Source organism: Lycium barbarum, chromosome 9 (assembly GCF_019175385.1).
Source record: "Lycium barbarum isolate Lr01 chromosome 9, ASM1917538v2, whole genome shotgun sequence".
Lineage (NCBI taxonomy): Eukaryota > Viridiplantae > Streptophyta > Magnoliopsida > Solanales > Solanaceae > Lycium > Lycium barbarum.
The window spans coordinates 27,543,662-27,563,013 of record NC_083345.1 but is presented as its reverse complement, the minus strand read 5'-3'; the positions used below and the strand labels follow the sequence as shown (position 1 = coordinate 27,563,013).

General features: G+C 32.8%; 1 protein-coding gene and 1 pseudogene across 1 annotated transcript; one reads left to right on the top strand and one right to left on the bottom strand.

Moving 5' to 3' along the window:
• Nucleotides 1–6,633: 6,633 nt before the first annotated feature.
• LOC132611803 (uncharacterized) lies at nt 6,634–7,496 on the top strand. Its single transcript, XM_060326172.1, has 2 exons — nt 6,634–6,817; nt 6,907–7,496. The coding sequence occupies exons 1-2, from the start codon at nt 6,634–6,636 to the stop codon at nt 7,494–7,496; spliced, it is 774 nt and encodes a 257-aa protein (XP_060182155.1).
• A 3,010-nt stretch (nt 7,497–10,506) lies between these two features.
• LOC132610740 (RING-H2 finger protein ATL46-like) lies at nt 10,507–11,981 on the bottom strand (annotated as a pseudogene).
• Between the last annotated feature and the right edge of the window lie 7,371 nt (nt 11,982–19,352).

Sequence of the window (19,352 nt, the reverse complement as noted above, 5' to 3'; positions counted from 1 at the left end):
TTGACGCTTAAGATAATTTTATTTACTCATAGGAAAAGAGATTAATTGTGGAAGCCTAATAACTAGCGAAAAACTTGAAAACAAGGGAAGTATATGGTACCGTGAGGCGAATGAAGCTAGTTATTATTAGTAAGGGGTCATTTGGTAGCTCGTTAGGATTATGCAAGTATTAGTAATTAAGGTATTAATGCAGGTATTAGTCATGCTTATGCATAAATTATTTCTTTGGATGTTGGTTTGTTAAATTAAAAGTTAATAAATATTACATACTTTTTAAAATTAAATTATTTGTTTATAATTAAAATTGATTTTTTTTTAAAAATATTATATTAAGAAGTTATATAAAAATATTTGTTTAGAAAAGGAAAGTATTTAAGTGGGGGATGATAAGAATAATATTGTCATTTTAATTTTTTATTCATGTATTAGTTATTTCATATTCTACACCACATAAAATAGTATATAGATTCTAACTTATACATGTATTAGTTATGTGGGTTTTTAAATTGTAAACCAAACAACAACAACAATAACATACCCAGTGTGATCCCCCACAGGGTAAATTGCATACCAAACGTCATATTAATTTTATACATGAATAACTTACTTCCTAACTAATTACCAAACGCGATATAAGTATGCAAAAATTAATACATGAATAAGATGTCTCTTTACTAGCTACTAAACGTGATATAGATTAATGCAAAAATTAATACATGATTAACTCGCCTCTTGTAGAGCTACCAAATGAATCCTAAATGAGTAGAACAAAGCAAAATCATAATGAAACGAAAACACAACAAAATCAAGCCAAGATGTCATCCAATCGTCGATTTAAATTGCCAATGCTTTCCTCCTGATGCTTTTAGGCTAATATTTGTTACCTGATACAATTAGAGGAACTACAAGAAATCTAATGAAAATGAATTGAACTTTTTTTTTGTTTCCGGAGGACCTGAAAATTTTCCTGGCATTTGTTTGAAGTTGTTAACTAAGTTCGCAAACTTAAACGCCTGTTTGGCCATGAAAATTGTGAAATTTGAAAAAAAAAAGTAGTTTATTTTTATTTTTAAATGAACAATGATATTTGAGAATTGAAGTTGTGTTTGGCGATGAATACAAATTGAAATTGTTTTTGAAATTTTGTGAATGATTGAAGTGAAAAAAGTGAAAATAAATTTTGGTGTTTTTCAAATTATGAAACTCAACTGAAGTTGAATTTCGTAATTTTCCGAAATTTTATGGCTAAACATAATTTTCGGAATTCAACTCTGATAAGAAGTAAAAGATATTCATTTCCAAACGGTCACCTTAGTTTTTGAGTAAACTGTTTCTTTGAGCTCTTTTTGTTGTTCAAAAGACCAAACATACCCCTTTGTGAAATAAGGGGTACGTGTAATATTCAAAACTATAGGAATTAAGAGAGGTATATGTTGTGAGATGAAATCTCTGGGAGGTTGTAAATTATCCCATTTACTATTTGAAATTGAGTGAATTGGTTCTTCATTAAACTTTGGTCTAATTTATCTCTCGGTTAGGAAAACAATTCATTTACTGTCCTTCATTCTTAATGAAACTCTAACCTAAGGGTAATGTTGAATTGTATAATAAAAATTGAGGGGTAAATTCTTCATCCTTTTCTAAAAAATTTGGACATATGAATATCTTTTTCTGATAATTACATGGTGTAATTACAAGGTTACTTTTTAAATCTTTTTTCTTTTCTTTTTTATTTATTTTTTATTTATATTTTTTATTATTTTTAATTTATTTTTTATTTTAATTTTTTTAAATATTATTCTTTTTACATTTTTTTATTTTTTATTTCTCATTTCCAACCTTTCTTCACATGCTTTTACATAATTTCTCATAATTTGCTTCTTTCTTATTTATTTTTTACATTTCACTTGCTACGTTATCTTTCTTATTTTTTTTTTTTTGTTGTTTTTTTATTCCATTTCACTTAGCTATGTTATTATTCTATTTTAAAAAAAAAAAATTAAAAATAAACCTCCTAATCTTAAAAAGATAAGTCATCCACAAACTTGACTTATAATGATTGATATCATTAAAGTTGAAATACGTTGTTGGATGATGTTATATGCAAACTTAGCTTATACCGAGTGATGTTAGAATTGATAGATTACTTTTTAACATTTAAATACTATTATGAAATAATGGTTGTAAATATTTAGTTTTTATGTCAAACGTGTTGTCCATGATGTTATTGCAAATAAGCCGTTGTAATTACCAAACATTATGCTTGTAATAACACTATAAATACGTTATGAGTTATGACAAACAAACAAGCCGCCGTAATTACTATACTGCGTAATTACTATCCTAGTAATTAAACCAATTCCAATTATCAGGTGGCTTTCCAAACAGACCCTAAGTGATTTGAAGTAAAATAAGTGAAAACAATTTTTTATGTTTATTCAGAATTTTATGGCCAAACAGGATTTTCGAAAATCAACTCCGAAAAAAGTAAAAAATATTAATGGCTAAACGGCTACGTAGTTTTTGTGTAAACTGTTTATTTGAGCTTTTCTTGTTGTTAATTTTTTTTTTTTTTTACCGAACATACCCCTTTGTGAAATAAGGGGTATGTGTAATATTCAAAACTATAAGAATTAAGAGAGTTATATGTTATAAGATGAAATCTCTCTGGGTGGTTGTAAATTATCGTAAGTACTATTTGAAATTGAGTGACTTTGTTCTTCATTAAACTTTGTTCTAATTTTATGGGGTAAATTCCTCAAATGGTCACTCAACTTAAGCAAACTATCTAGTAAAATCATTTATCTATCATTTATTCCAAAGAGAGATGGGTCTGTTTAGTTTTAAGTTCACCCTTACGAGCTCAACCAACATGTGCTCATTTGCTTGTCCATGTCACCCAATAATACCCTCAATAATACACAAAAAAATAGTCTAGGCGGGTCATAGGACCCTCGCAAAGTTGAAGTGTGTTATAATAATTTCGGCCAAAGTTAGAGCGTGTTTTGTAACCTTTTCCCTAAAAATTAATCATAAAGCGTTTTTGCAAAGAAAAACACATAGATGCATATATAAAGATATCATCCTAATAATATAAGTCATTCGATATCACATGAAATAAGGAGATTCTATATCATTAATGTGTACTTCAAATATTATTTTTGTCAATCTTGTAATATTATTTGGGTGAAAATTATTTCCCCCCTACAACCCTGCTAAAAAATATTAAATAACTCTCGTAACTCCGAACAATAGTTGTTCCTCCCTTTATCTCATTTAAAAAATTTAGTACCTATTTTACCCTCTATGTTAACACTCTTCATTTTTTTTTTACCTTTTAAACATTATGATTTGTTTTTCTTTTTTCTTTTTTTATAATCTATTTTATGAACTTACCTATATGACGAACATAATCTAATTTACGAAGTAAGAAAGTGAAAAATAGTTGGAGGACTATTATTTTTCGGTGTTAAAAACATAAGGGATGTTTTAACTCAAAGTCCAAACTTAGAGTCAATTCCTCAAATAGACATTGAACATGAGGAAAATCCCACTAAAGTCACTTTTAAATTTTTTTGGACAATAAAGTCATCAAACTATGTCTATATTTTCAAAATAGTAAAACAATTCATCCCCTTAACTCAAGTTTAAATTATAAAACTCATTTGATATTTCTATTTTATTTTCAAAATGTGAATATTAATTCGGAAAAAAATATGAGAATATTGCAAAATTATATCTAAGTAAACAATAAAAGGATACGGCTGAATGATAATAGAACAGAGCATAGAGCTTAACTATAGGATTTTTAATTGATTGTAAATAATTTTTCCCGGTGTATAAAATTTTCAATTATCAAAACAAATGTTTACTGTTTTTTTTTTTTTTTTTGGAGATGAACTGGTAATATTTTGATTTTTATTTAAGTTTTATAAATAAGTGGAATACAATTAACATAAACAATTCTAACATAAACATAAACACTCTATATATCTTTTTGTTTCATAAGACTTTAGTTCTAAAAACTAAATTCTTCTGTTACTTTGAGTCTTTTGAGTTGCAGTCCTTCCACGCTCAAAATTGTTTGATGCAAATAAGTCTAAATTTATTTCTAAGATTATTCTAAGGGGGTTCTTACGTAAATGTATAGGTCAAATAAACAGTTTACAGTTAGCATAGCTCACTAAATTTTACATCTGGAATAACCAAATTGCTGGAAAAAAAAAGTTGTCTCTTTTAACTTTATCTTTTAACTTTTATAAATTTTACTTTTGTATTTTCCAAGGTTGTAACACCTATTTTCGTACACTTTAAGTGCTTTATTTTCTTCTATTTAAACACCTTATATACACGGTTATATATAAATATATATTTATTATCCATATATACATTGACCATACACTATTTATACAATTGATATACGTCATTTGATAGAAAAAATAAAATAATATATATATATATATATAAACCAAAAATACATGCATCATAGATTTATATAACGTCTCATGTGTTTCAATTATGTCCAAGCACTTACATTCAGTAAAATGTTTAGTTTCCGACTCTGAGTAATAGAAAAATATCAAGATAGTTCAAAAGAAGTTGATATAACAAAGAAAAACTTATAGCATACTTAAAGTTTGAACGATTATATTGTTTTATTTTTATAGCTTTACGTTGATTAAAACATGAAAAATATTAAAGAATTTTGGAGTATCCAAAAATTGGGCATACATAATAGATTTTATAATTTAAGCATGAGTTAAGGGGTTTTATGTCCAAAAATAAATTATTTTACTTTATTGGAAATAAGGACATTGTCTGATGACCTTGTTGTCCAAACAAATTCAAAAGTTACTTTAGTGAGACTTTTCTACAAGTGCAATGACCATTTGAGGAATTGACTCTCCAAACTTAAGGGACTACTTTGGCTCTTTTTCTTTTATTTTTGAAGCGACTTCTGACCCTTGTTACTTTATAAGTCAAATGCATAAATTTCAATGACCATATGAGGAACAAAGAAAAGATAAATGACTTTAGTATGTAATTTCCTTAAGTTGAGTGACCATATAAGGAATTGACTCAATTTTATCTCTCGGTTAGATTTTTTTTTTTTTCATTTACTGTCCTTCACTCTTAACGAAACTCTAACCTAAGGGTAATATTAAATTATATAATAAAAATTGAGGGGTAAAATTCTTCTATCTTTTTCTGAAAAATTTGGACACATGAATATACTCCTATTAGATTGAAAAATTTGGACGCAAAACCTATGAATAGTGTTACTCGATAGGAAGAAATTCGCACCTGAGAACTGGAAAAAATTCATCCAGGTTGGGACGGGTCTTATTGAATTTGCGTTGGGTCTTCCATTTTCGAGCCTCCACGTGTCCAATCCGTTAAGTTAGAAATATATATGAAACTTTAGCTTACAGTAAGGGCTCATATAGTCTAAAAGTATAACGGGGGATAGGCTTGAACAATAAATAAACGTAGAGGGATATATCCAACCCTTTTCCTTTTGTTTTTTAAAAATAATTTTTTAATTAGTAAAGATGATTATGAAGTACATATCTGGATTTCTGGAAGATAGTTAAACTAAGAAAAATGATTTTGTTATACGATGCATATGGTAAGATCTTTCAATTTTAGTAGTAAATCTTTTTATTTCACTAATTGGATTTTTCTTACAAAACACGCTGATTTGGTTCTACTTTTCCCATTATAAATATCGCACCCCTCTGCATTAGGCAAAGTTGGCATTCTGGTTTTCTCACTTCCTTAATCCCCAACTGGTTAGTAACTCATCAATGCAAATTACTTTTCTTATTTTTGGTGAAGATTTTTTTTCATAGTTATAAGTAGCACTCACGTGCGTTGCATACATATAAAAATATAGCTTGACACGTGGTGTAATCACAATGGAACACATGGCAGTTGAAGACAAAACATTGTTTAGGCGTTTCACTTAATTAGATTGAGAGACCCTGGATAAGCCCGGAGCAAACCTACCGAGACAATTGCCTCGGATCATTAATGAAAGAGTGCTGTTGTGTGATCGGTCCAGATTCAAAGCAAACGTTACGATTTAGAATTAAAATAACATTTATTGTCCATTATTGCGCATTAATAATTAGAATTTAACCACGACTTAAGTGTTAATGTATGTGTACTATAAATGGAGCCTAAAGGCCTCTCAGAAATCATCGAATAACATTTACTTAGACATATTCTTACAATTCAGTCTTTTCCAATTAGCTTATTTTGTCACTCTTTTGCATCGGAATAATATCTGTTCTTCAAGGCTAGAGCTTATAATCGATCCACCGGAGGGAAATCCATCAGAAGATTCATTTCAAGGAACAACAAAGCCCAGGCTAAATTATTTCATTATTGCTTTATAATTTCATACTGATTTATTCATTCAATTTCTTTAGCCTTTATTGGTCTTTTTATTAACTGTTTACAACAAATCATATTACGTATCCTTTAAAACACAAACAAATTCAACTTTACTCTTTTAGGGGTAAACAGTTTGGTGCCCATCGTGGGGCTAAGGATAATAGTGATATTGTTTTGTTGCTCTAATTACTGTACTTATCACTTTCAGACTTTTTTATCAGGTAGTTTGGAATCATGACAAACACTGGAAATCAAGCTGGTGGGGCATTGAACAATGTCAATGCACAAGAGAGAGATACGGTGACAGGAGAAGTCAGGGCAAGGAATGACCAGAACCTGGTTTCACCTCATGGATCAGAGCACAGAGGAAATGATTTGCCTTCCAATGATGACCATGAAGAAGAGGAAATGATACCAGGTGGCCCGATCCCATTCAAGCGAATCCCAGTAGGAGAAATCCAAATGTAATTTGTGATTTTCATGAGACTTATGGTCACCGGACTGTAGATTGTCGAGACCTTCGAGATGAGGTTACGCGGTTGCTAAAGAAAGGGTATCTAAGAGAATTCCTAAGTGATAGAGCCAAGAATAGTTACGGAAAGAACAAAGGTTCAAACAAACATTTTGATCAGGCCAAACCAAGTCAGGTGATCAACATGATAATAGGCGGAACGGAGGTCGCAGGAACACCTTTTATTACAAAAAGGACGAAATTCTCGGTGACTCGAGAAATGAGGTCACGAAGCTTTGTTCCAGAAGAAGCAATCATATTCATCGATGAAGATGCATATGGCGTTAATTTTCCCTACAATGATGCTTTGGTAATCTCAGTTATGATAGTTGATACTCAAGTCAAGCGAATATTGATCGACCTGGGTGGTTCAGCAAACATAATCCGATGGAAGGTGGTAGATCAATTGTCGACGATTGATAAACTTACACCATCCTCCAGAGTGCTTAATGGTTTCAATATGGCTAGTGAAACTGTGAAAGGGGAGATTTTACTGCCAATCAATGTGGGAGGAATTCTTAAACACACCAAGGTTTATGTTATAGATGGTGACATGAGCTACAATGCGATCTTTGGAAGACCTTAGATACACGATATAAAGGTAGTACCTTCTACACTACATCTACTTCTCAAGTTTCCAACACCGAACGGAGTCAGACAAATTCGAGGTGAACAATTTGCGGCAAAAGAAATGTTCGCTATTGAGACACATGAGAAGGAAGAGTCACTTTCAGCAATTGGGAAAGGGGTTGAAATTGAAGCAAAATAGCAATTACAACAATGAATTTTGCTCCTGATAAGTCCGCCTTAATGGCTCAAAAGTAAAAAAAATTGAAAATCCGAAATATCCAAACAGATTAATCTGAACCAGAACTTAAAAAATCCAATCCGATCCGGGCTTATTTGGACTGGATTTGGGTTGTGATTTCTTCATCCGAAAACCGAAAATTCAAACATAAATTTTCATATCTAATCCGACGGCCCGAACGCCCATCCCTAGTTCACCGAATACAAACAACTAAACAAAAGGAGATGAGAAACACCTATTAGAACTTTGTTACATGAATACTAGTTAAAGCGAAATGTGTGCCACAAACCGTTTCCTTTTTATACTTTTTTCCTTTCTTCCTCCTGATCTCAGGTATTATGGGCTAAACCCACATTCAGTTCTATATTAATAAAATTCCAGTTTCAATATTCAATATTCAAACTTCAGGTCGAGTTACAAAAAAAAAAAAAGGGCTAGTTCTTAGATGACCTGCTTAGATTAAACTATTCCATTGAGTACTTGCTAGTTGTTACCTCCGCTAGCACAGTTATTGAGTTAATTATGCCCACCGGATTAAATTTGGAGATGGAGACACTCAATCTTTTTTACTGCCTAACATGAAATCTCATGATTTTCCTCTCATTTCATTGACTACTAGGCACATAAACATATTTATTAATTGAACGCTACTTTTAGAGCAACTACCAACATGAACTGGACAATCGTACAAATATTGTTGGATCTATCAATCGCTCCTAGCGTTTTCCAGGTGTGCATAACAAAATGGTTCGCGCCAGCTTCCAGGCACCTCGATAATTTGATCGTGTAACTTCTTAGGAAAAATCACTTATTACCCTTTGTCTCTATTGGAATTAGAACCTGAGATCTCATGATCCTCCCCACCTCATGATCACTTCAACTAAAAGAATGCCTCTGCAGCATAACCAGGGACACTGTGTTGCAGTAGTGGCTCATTTACAATCCCAATCAACCATTGTTAGTGAAACATCCTATGGAGAAGGCAATGCGATAAGGTAGCAAAATACAGTGGGGAAACAAGTAGAATTAAAATTCTTTTAGAATACTCCCCATAAAACTGTTTAGGCATTGAATGGGACAGTTCTTTACTTAATCAAATCATCGTCAGCTATCTTAAGAGCATGTTTTCTGTGCCCAATAAACATATACATTTCAACTCCACAAAGGCATAATCTATAGCGGTATATCATTACTGGAATACCTGAACCATCACCTTTTTTTTTTTTTTTTTTTGATAAGGAATGCTTGAACTAACCATCACTTTGAGCAACTGCATTACAAGAGATTCTAAAAATAGCATATAGTTTATGCCCACTGATAAGATTATGCAAGGACCAACTATATCTGATATTAGAAGGTTAATGGTTTTCCTTCGAGATCCTTCCGATAGTCATCACTAAAGAACAATTATATATTGCCGTTAAAAAGTTTCACCTTCATGCATTGACAGCGTAATGAGCTTTTATACTATCAACACAAGGCCATTGACAAGCAACAAGTTCCTATAGCAAACTTAGATTGGCAACATGCAAAGGATGATAGACTACCTATCACGACCTCCAAAATAGAAAAATCTTTTGCAATTTCACTTAAATAAGTTAAATTCTTGCCACTAATATACATTAACAAGACAATAAACGATCAACATTTTGGGAACATCAGCACATGTGAGGATCCTGAAGAAGTCATGGATGATGAAAAGTGAAAATGATTGTATTCAAGGAAGCTCGGTAAGGATCATTAATTACATTTTTCAAAAATCATACTTAGTGTAAAAATAATGTGTTATTGTCTTGCGGTATAGCTGAGTGGTATATAGGGCATTAACCATAATAATGGCAGAGTTGAAAGTGAACAGCGCATCAAGGAGCAATAACAGAAAGAAAGTCACGCTCGCACAATTAACATAACTCGTGGTAACCATTCTTTGATTAGTAAATATGATACTAACTGTGTCAACTTCCCAATCAAGGCAACCCAATGTCAGGGAATGTGATGTGCTAAGTCGTTGCAGATAGGACCATGATAATGCCCCCCAATCAATAACACTAAGATCTGATTGACTATGAAAAAACAAAGGGACATAGAATAAGCCTAACTTCTCTCATTCATTCTATTAGATGGAGCATGGCCCGTGCTTTGGTGTCTCTTTGGAAATTTTTTATGCAAAATGATGTGTTTAAAGCTCTGATTTCCCCACCCTGTGAATAAATTCATCTACACTTACATAAAAGACAATGCCATCTTAGATCAACTATACATATGATATGAGAAGCTAAGAGAATACAGATTCCCTAATTTAATTTTGTTGAATTGTGGTATGAACTGATCAAACTTGAAGTGCAAATTTCCTGAAGATGCTTTTAGAAGGAGAAATATCTGCTGCCAAAGTATTCAGGAACCTTCACCAAATAGGAGGGCATATCACACTTAAAAGAAGTACTAAACTCCCATCCAAATTTGGAGTATAAGTCATCACTTTCCAGAAGAAAAAAATTTGAGAAGAAAATTGAAACATTAGAATAGAGGCACAATCCAACTTTAACAATTCTCATGGTTATGGTTTCCTTCTCTATGCTTTTAGCAATTACAACTTTCATTACCTACCACACAATTTTCTTCACTAAAATATGCGGCAGAGAAGAATCAAATCAGAAAGAAATGAACAAAATTTCCAGCAGCAATGTTCAAAAACCCACCAGGACATAGGACACTAGGCAGCCCAAATTTTCAAACTTCCACTTCCATACTCGGCTCCAAGGTCATAGTGTCTTGTGCCTTAAACTTATATTCCTGAAAGTATCATGTGTTTAAGAAGTGTTAACATGAAATAAGCTCTGAAGCATCTAGTACTATGATGTTACAGATTTTAAAACGTATAAAAGAACCTTTTTTGGGATGAGGTGAAATGTATAAAAGAAACTCTATAAAAGAACCTTTTTTGGGATGAGGTGAAATGTATAAAAGAAACTCTTTCTCAATGCCTTAAAATTTATTAAAGTTATAGTTAAAATACTTAGGATCCTACTTGCACAAACAACACTTCCATGTTCCGAAACATCCCCGTCATCTATTAAATCATCAAAGTAAAAGATTGGATTTTCAATGTAAAAACCAGGTGTGAAAAGGATCCCTCTACAGAGTGGGCAAGTTGAATTTGGCAACAACCATGCGTCCATACAACTTATGTGAAAGTCATGACTATATAGAGGGAGCAACCTCAATTTGTCTTGTTCTGGGAACTCACAGAGACAAACAACACAATTAAATGGCTCTTTTAAACCTATTATTTCTTTGTATAGAAACACAGAGAAAGCATCAATAAAGGCCTGATCCAGACCTGAGTCACGAAGATGACAAAGTTGTTGTAACAGCCTTTGATAGGCACCAGAATCAGACTAGGCACCAGAATCAGACATTTCAGGATCTCTATTAGATTGAGAAATAGATGAAGAGGCCTATATTTCATCAGATACCTAACTAACAAATGCAGAATACAAAAATAAAGAATAGCCAGTATTATTTTTACTATGATAAAAAGATCTGCTGGGCTAATTTATTTCCAGATGATGATGGTGGTGGTGTAGATGATTCTTTCTGGGCACAACATGATGAAATTGAATGAAGAGGAGAAGAGATATCTTTCCCTGGTTTGAGATTGAACCCAAGGCATTTTTGGCACTGGCACATACTTAAAAGACAATACTTTGCTCATACTTTTTCTAGAATCAAACAGTAATTTCATCACTTGAAGAAAAACATTTAGTACTTCTCCTGGTGGCTCAACTACAAAGCCAGCTCATATATAGGGGAATACAGGAAATAGACCCACGTTTCTTCACATTTACAAGAAATCCAATTTCACATCAACCCAAATGCTCCAAGAAAGAAAAAACTTATAAAATCTTGAGCTGGATTCGTTAGAAAACACACCTCTTTGCAGGAAGTTGAAAGAGAGAACTTGGTGTTTATGCCTTACCTTATTCTACTCCCACAAGCTATGTTGTTAAATAACCAGATGCTGCAACAACAAAAAAATTGGAGTAATTAACTCCAGATGATGGTACTTGGCAGTATAAGTAGCTTCCAAGAATAGTTCAAAAGGCCAAAAGAACACCCTAGACCTTTGAGAGCATTTAGTTATTAGTTTAACAAAGTACACAGAGAAGCAAAAAGATCAAGTATCCTCTCTGAAATTATGCTTTTGCTTCCCGGAAGAAAGGATTCACCATTTACTGTCCCAAGATACCAAATAGCTATACCTACAAACATACGGGTCAAGCTTACAAGAGAATTCCCGTCTCAAAAACAAGTACACAAGTATGTAACAAAGAAGACCATACATAATACCACCTAGATAACCATATATTTTTCTTTTTCACCTTCACAATTCTTATAAAAGTAACACAATGTCGAGCATACCAGGAATAAAGGAGTACATGTGAGTCTCTATTTTATGTGAAAACTCTTATCAATATTTTTCCTCAACTACAGAGAAGTTATTCTTAGGAGAGATTATGTACTCTTAGATACCAATTTCTCAACTATTGCAAAGAAGACCATGTTCATGGAAGCCAAATAGCTAGTTACCCTACTCATGGTCAGTAATAATTGATATCTCAAACTCCTCTTTCTAATAATAGTAGAAGTTGAACTGACCAAGTTCTGTTGTTCCAGTAATAAAACACGCAAAAGATATACTTGTATTCATTATCTAAAATAGAAAGTGTGTATCCCTAGAGCGACATCAAAAAACTTTGGAATGTGAGAAACCATGGACTATTACAATAAAAATTACTGTACAACTTCTTTTCGCCTAGATATTTGTCCACTCAACTTGTTTGTGTCTAGGCTGCTGGATCAATTTTTCTTTTAACAAATCCAGGATATGAGTAAGTAAAATTACCCGAAAACAGGCAATTAATTGTTTGAGCAGTCTATTAGCTTAGAAGGTAAAATAAGAGGGTCCATGAGCGAAGGTATGAGAAGGTTTTCCACTATATTTTCTATTTTGATCACATTCTTTTACTCAACAATCCACTTTCTCACCAAATCCTACCTTAATTAGTCCACGACTTTCAAGATTGTTCGTAAGTTCATTAAAAACATGCTCCATGCAGTAGCAAGAGTTCATTACCCGGGTAACAAACATGAGCCACGATTTTAAGGTATATCAAAATAAAGAAACATAGAAGGAAAAAAGAAAACTTCTGCAAGGCAAAAAGCAAATAAAACCCTCAAAGATTATAAGAAATTAAACTCCAAACAACACCCAATGATATCGCAAGATGCAGTAAGTACCCGCAGATAATTAAATCCCCTTTGCAGTTAAATGCAAAATATTAGGGCAGTGATACAACACAAAAAGATTACCATAACCTCCTAATGCTTAGGTTTGCAAATACCAATGGCTTCAAAGAATATCCCTCATACATATAATTTTAAGCCATCATCTACATGGATACCTAAATACTACAAATATAACGAACTCCTAAACAGATATGATGAACAAAAAGTATAAGAAGTAGGAACCAGGAATAGAAGTACCTTACTATTGCTTTTCAGAAAAATAACAAAAAAATTAGTTATCACCAAGATAAAACAAACAAAAAATACAAGCTTAAAACGGTTGAATCTGCAGTAACGACATAGAAACCAAAATGACACATGCATGGATTACAATAGGCGCGACGTTAAAACTTTAAAATCTAGAAAATAGGGGAAAAGGAAAATTGAAGCAAAGAGAGCGAGGAAGTAGCAGAATGCAAGAGGAAAATAACCAACATTAGAACCATAGCCATAATCAAATAAAACTTGTCTAGTCTAATAGCATAAATTTAGTACAGTCGACACAAAAATATAATCTACTACGAAATTTAAACTTGTTCTGCTATGAGGAAATTCTGTCACGAAAGCTTCAAACGGTGCAACAAGCAAAAAAGTTATTATTGAGTAGATTTAGGCATATCTTCAAACACCTTTGCTGCATCAAAGTTGTTCCCTTATTTAAGTTCTAAATTCTGGGGTCCCTTATTTAAGTTCTAAATTCTGGGTGCTTCCATGAAAGATTTTAAACGAACCAACCACATGCATGTACAAAAACCACTAAGAAAACATGAAGAAAAAGGAAAGAACAGATATTAATCAGTGTTTTAAAAGGCGTTTTCGGGGCGAGCCCTGGGGCGGGGCGTACCAAAAATGCCCCGGGGCGATGGGTCGGGGCGAAAGTCTCCAAAGGCGTACGCCCAGCAATTCGGGGCGTATGCCCGGGCGTTTGGGATGAGGTTTTTTTGTTGGGGCTTAAGTCCAGAAAACTTCTTCAAACTAAAACGAAATTTGTTAAATAAGTCCTTAATATAATGCCCAAATTCTCAAAAGTCAACATGTAATTACTCAAATGTTTTAAAAATGAACTGGAACATTAAATTTAAAAGTCAAGACCTTTTTTTATTGCTAGAATGCCTAACATATATTCTTTTTCAATTCTTTATCTTGTCTTCTACTATCTCAAAAAAGTAACGAGCAGTCACTTGTACTTGTAAGTAGCATATAATAGATTGTTCTAATTAGTTTTTTTGTGGGAGTGGAGCATATATATATATATATATATATATATCACTTATTTATAGTTTTCTTCAATTTTTTACGCTATTTCACCTATTTAAAAGTATTTATTATAATTATATCATTTTATAAAATACTAAAAATTAAAGCCCCATGGGGCTTACGCCCCGTGCCTCGGGGCTTACGCCTCACTGAGGCAGACGTAAAACGCCCCGCCTTTTAAAACACTGATGTTAATAAGTTAAATAACAGACGTTGTACTAACAAAATTAAAAATCTAACTAAAAATGCTAAGTGAATTGTTGAAAATTGAAGATACTAAATCAATATTGTCTAGAAATAGAACCAAGTCAACCAACTTGACATGCCCATCAGGAAAGAACTAAGAGGAAATCAACAATCCACATACATACTAAGAAAATCTGGTCAGAGAAGTAGCGGCAAAGCATGTGCACTCAGAATAGGAGAAATTTTAGCAGTATATGGAACAATGAAGAGTTTCAATAAGTAGCGAAATATACAGATATTCACACAAGTACAAAGACTAAACACGTGTATACAACATGAAATACCCAAATCGTACACTTTAGGCTGCTACTATATGATGCTGTGTTGGTACCCCATTTTTTCACTTTTAAGTATGTTGTTCAATTTCTCTAATAGAAATCTATTCCATCCCATATATAGTGCAATCTCAGTGAAAACTCAAGGCATTACAGAGAAGCTATAATAGGATAAGAAATTGCTATAATATACAATAGCATGGCTCTCAAGTTGACACACAAATTCTATTCAATCAAAAGGTGACCACATTTCTGATCACGAAGACTTGGCTAATATTCAAATAAAGCTTTTAGTTTATCCTCTGTCCTCCTCACGTTTAACCCATTTGACATTCCCACAAAGCATAACGCAACTAACATTGTCATTAAACTTCAATGCCTATAACAGAATGTCACTTTTCAACTAGGCCAGTGCAATAGAAAATTTATCAGTGGCAAACAGCCACTACATTCTCAACCCATTAACTAGCTATTCATTCCAGATAAATAACATTTCAGTCAGTTGTACCAAAATTTCTGAAATCAATATTACTACTACAATACCATTGAACCATCAAATCTAACTCACGTATTAAAAGACCAACATAACAATAAGATTTTTATAAGCAAAAAATCTTTTAGTATCCTCCCCTGGTGCTATTAAGAATGGAACCAAGCGTACCCAAGACTGCAAAAGCCAAAAGCGGACTGACATCCAAAGTATCATATATTAGGAATTATATTCCTGAAAAGATTCAAATAAGGATCCCTAATAGCTGATAATGGCTGTCTATCCCAAGGTATATTAGGAAACCAACTAAGCAAAACCCGAACCATCAAAACCCCACTGTATATATTAAGCCATTTCGCCATTCTAGCTGCAACTAAATACAAAGGGGGTATTCAACCCTCCTGTTGTTGTAGTAAAGTTTAACACACAGTTAATCATTTTTTTCCCATTTTACTTTAGAAATTTTTTATCGTTAATGGAAGATAACATACATATTTAATAGAGAGATTATTAAAACTTAGACATAAATAAGAGTAAAGTTAGTCAATACCCCTCCTAAATAATATTCTTAAAGGGCGTATAAAACTAAAAAACGACAAATAATTTGAGATGGAGTGAGTAGTTTACCAACATCGCCCAACTATATATTATTTATACACTTCGGCTGTATATATTGTATATAGGTATGTATTGTATATGTATATATAATTTAGTATAAAAAGTATACACTATTTATATGTAGTACATATTTTATAAACTAGATGATCAAATAATATTTGACTGTAATTTTCTTTTTGTTTATTAGGGAAAATAGTATTTTAACCCCTCAATTATTGTTAAGTTTTAATTTTGGTTATTCTAACATTGACTTAACACATCTAATCTTCAATTATTAGGAATTAATTTATAGTCACTTTATGTAGAAATAGATTGAATAAAATTACTTTCAAAAATAGTTTCGTCCTATTTGCTAGAGCTTGAAGAATTCCTATAAAACCAGCATATTCAGGCAAGATCTTTTATATAAATCAAAGAATGAGCATACTTTATGGACTTGGACTTCCATACTAAGCGGGCAACACAAACTAATTAACAAGCAAGAAAGCAGTTAAAGTCGGAGAAGGGCAATCTCTCATTCATAAAATTAAAATTCTTAAAATCAAAGAGTCGAGAAGGCTATCCTGTGCAATTACAATAATTGGGTTTATTGATATTTCTAATATAGTAAATGCTATCAGACATATGATCATACTCGACTTGATGAGAGGAAAGGAATAACAGCTCATTCTGATAACCTTTTCTAGGCAAATGAACTAACAAGCAAGAAGGCAGTCAAAGCCGGAGAAGGGCACTCCATCATTCATAAAACGAATTTTTTTAAAATAAAAGAGTCGGGAAGGCTGTCCCGCGCAATTACAATAATCGGCTTTATTGATATTTCTAATATAGTAAATGCTATCAACATACGATCATACTCAGTTTGATGAGAGTAAAGGAATAATTATTCATTCGATAACTTTTCCTATAAAAAAATATAGTAACAAGAAGATTTAATCAAAAATATCAACAAAGTAAGAAAAATACATAAATTACCCCTAACTTAGTGTGAAAAGTCAATTGCACACTCTAACTTTAAGGCAACTTCTTACCCCTGATCTTGTTTAAGGTGAAATTTATACCCTTATGTTGATGTGGCAAAAAGTTGATGTTAGGCGCGTCTGGAATCCAAAAAAAATACTCCCTCCGTTTAAATTTGTTTGTCTTAATTTTCTTTTTAGTTTGTTTAAAAAACAATGTCACTTTTTATATTTAGTACTTTACCCCAATATCCAACACTGCATATTTAAGACTATAAGATTCAAATGATATTTTAGTATATAACACACATCTTTAATTTAAAATCATAAGATTCAAAAATTTTCTTTATTTTCTTAACCTCTTTCTCTATCATTCCTCCAGTCATATTTGTTAGAAAGTTACAATTAATTTTTTACAGCTTTATAATTTTCTTGTATTTTATTTAAGGAAATAGTAACTGGAGCTTGTTGCCTTCCACATCTCCGGTCGAGTTCATAATTTGGTGCATGCCGAAGCTATATATGTTGATAAAGAGGTCTCTAGAATCACCATTAAACTCGACGTCGCACCGGCTGTGTATAAATACGATCTCGATTGCGATCAGAGGCGTGCGTATGAAAACTAGTCTACACCAAATGAACGCAAACCCATGTAATTAGTATTCCAGTGGGCCTCAGAGAATTCTTTGAAGGGTAAGAGGGAAAACCAAAAGTCTGATGTTTGGATGGTGGTATGGTCAGATTCCTCCTAAAGAGCTTAAACAACTTATAAAGTATATCCTAAAAGCGAAAAAATGTGCCATAAGAGTAAATCGCGTGCCAACAAGCTATACATGCAACGAGACGTCGAACATTTAAGTCATAAAAAGAGAAGCTAATTAGCAATTGTGCGATAACTTATAATTTTGTAAGAATAAGATACATTATTAGAAGTAATATACCTTTTATCAAGAGTATCATGAGTGATAAAAACTTGATATATAAAAGAATACGAGAAATGAGTTATTACTTTTTTTTTGGATGAAAATTAAAGGTGTATCCAAATGTCATTATTTGTGAACCATATATTGTCCATAAACGTATGAAATAAGCTAGCTCATGGTTGAATTGTTGGAACATGTATAGGATCAATTGCTTCGGCTGAGAAGTTGCCCTTTAGTAAGCTTGCTTATTTCCTTTCCGATGTCTTCAATACCTAAATATGTGCAAACTTCCCTTAGTTAGAATTAATTCACACTAGCTTGCTCATATTTTGCATGAAAAATGCAATCCACTGAAAACAGTACTGGAGGCGGAAAGAAATATTCACAACACTACAACATGTAGGTGGTGAGATGTTATCGACGTGAAAAGGGAGGCCCTTATATCTAGAGCTGTGATTTTTTTTCTGGATTTGTTAGCCCTTTAATATAGAGTAAAATAAATTACACAACAAATGCCTCAGGAAAAAGGGACAAATTGTGCAGGAAATGATTGTACCACCTACATCGATGAGATTTCATTTCGATGAATGATCGTCTCGGCACATTAGAAACTAATCTTAATTTTATTTTTTGATGTATTAATTGTATTTTTTTAATAATTATTTGGTGTATAGTACGCTAATGTCATGCCCCGAACCATGGCCTGGGCGAAACACGGCACTCGGTGCCTTACTGCATGCTACCGAGCGAACCACATGGCTTGCTGAATTATCATGAGGCATACATGAACTGAATATAGCATGAAACATGATGGGCTTTAAGAAAACACATGAAGCCATAATAATTAAATAGATACTCGTTTAAAACATGAATGCGGAAATACCATGAATCGAGCCAAAGGTGGCTAAACAACTTTGAATATCTGACATAACATAACTTACTAGTCTATAAAACCTCTATCATGAGTCTGGATTGTAAAACATACTTGCTGGGACAAGGCCCCTAGCATACCTTTAATGCATGACTAACATAAGAAAATAGATGAATAACTAAACCCCGAAGGAGATGGGGCTCACCAATAAGCTGATACGCGAAGAATCCTACAGAGCAGATGCGTCATCCTGTAAATCCGTACCTGCATCGTGAAATGCAGGGCCCCCGGGCAGTAGAAAGGGGACGTCAGCACATTGAATGTACTGATATGTAAAGTAACTGAATGAAATAACATGGGACATGAAATAACATGATAAGAAGTGAAATTGAAACTGAAACTGAAACCTGGTCATGAACATGAATATACATAGATATGACACGAGTAAAAACATTTTAAGTAGGGAGAGCATAAATATAACCGACAACATGAAGTCTGGTACTTGCGCCCTACCAGCAAAGCCTCTCATACCTTGCCAGGGTATAACATGTAATATGACATGAAAGGATCCAATTAATACTAAGGAATCGTCCTACTGGGCGGAGCGATCCTTATCCTACAGTGGCTGACGTAGTTTCAGGCTGCT

What these genes read in the sequence shown, in the direction of transcription:
- LOC132611803 (XM_060326172.1), top strand. Translation starts at nt 6,634, where the DNA reads ATGACAAACACTGGAAATCAAGCTGGTGGGGCATTGAACAATGTCAAT. An exon ending in AGAAGAGGAAATGATACCAG is followed by an intron (nt 6,818 to 6,906) that starts GTGGCCCGATCC and finishes ACCGGACTGTAG; the next exon opens with ATTGTCGAGACCTTCGAGAT.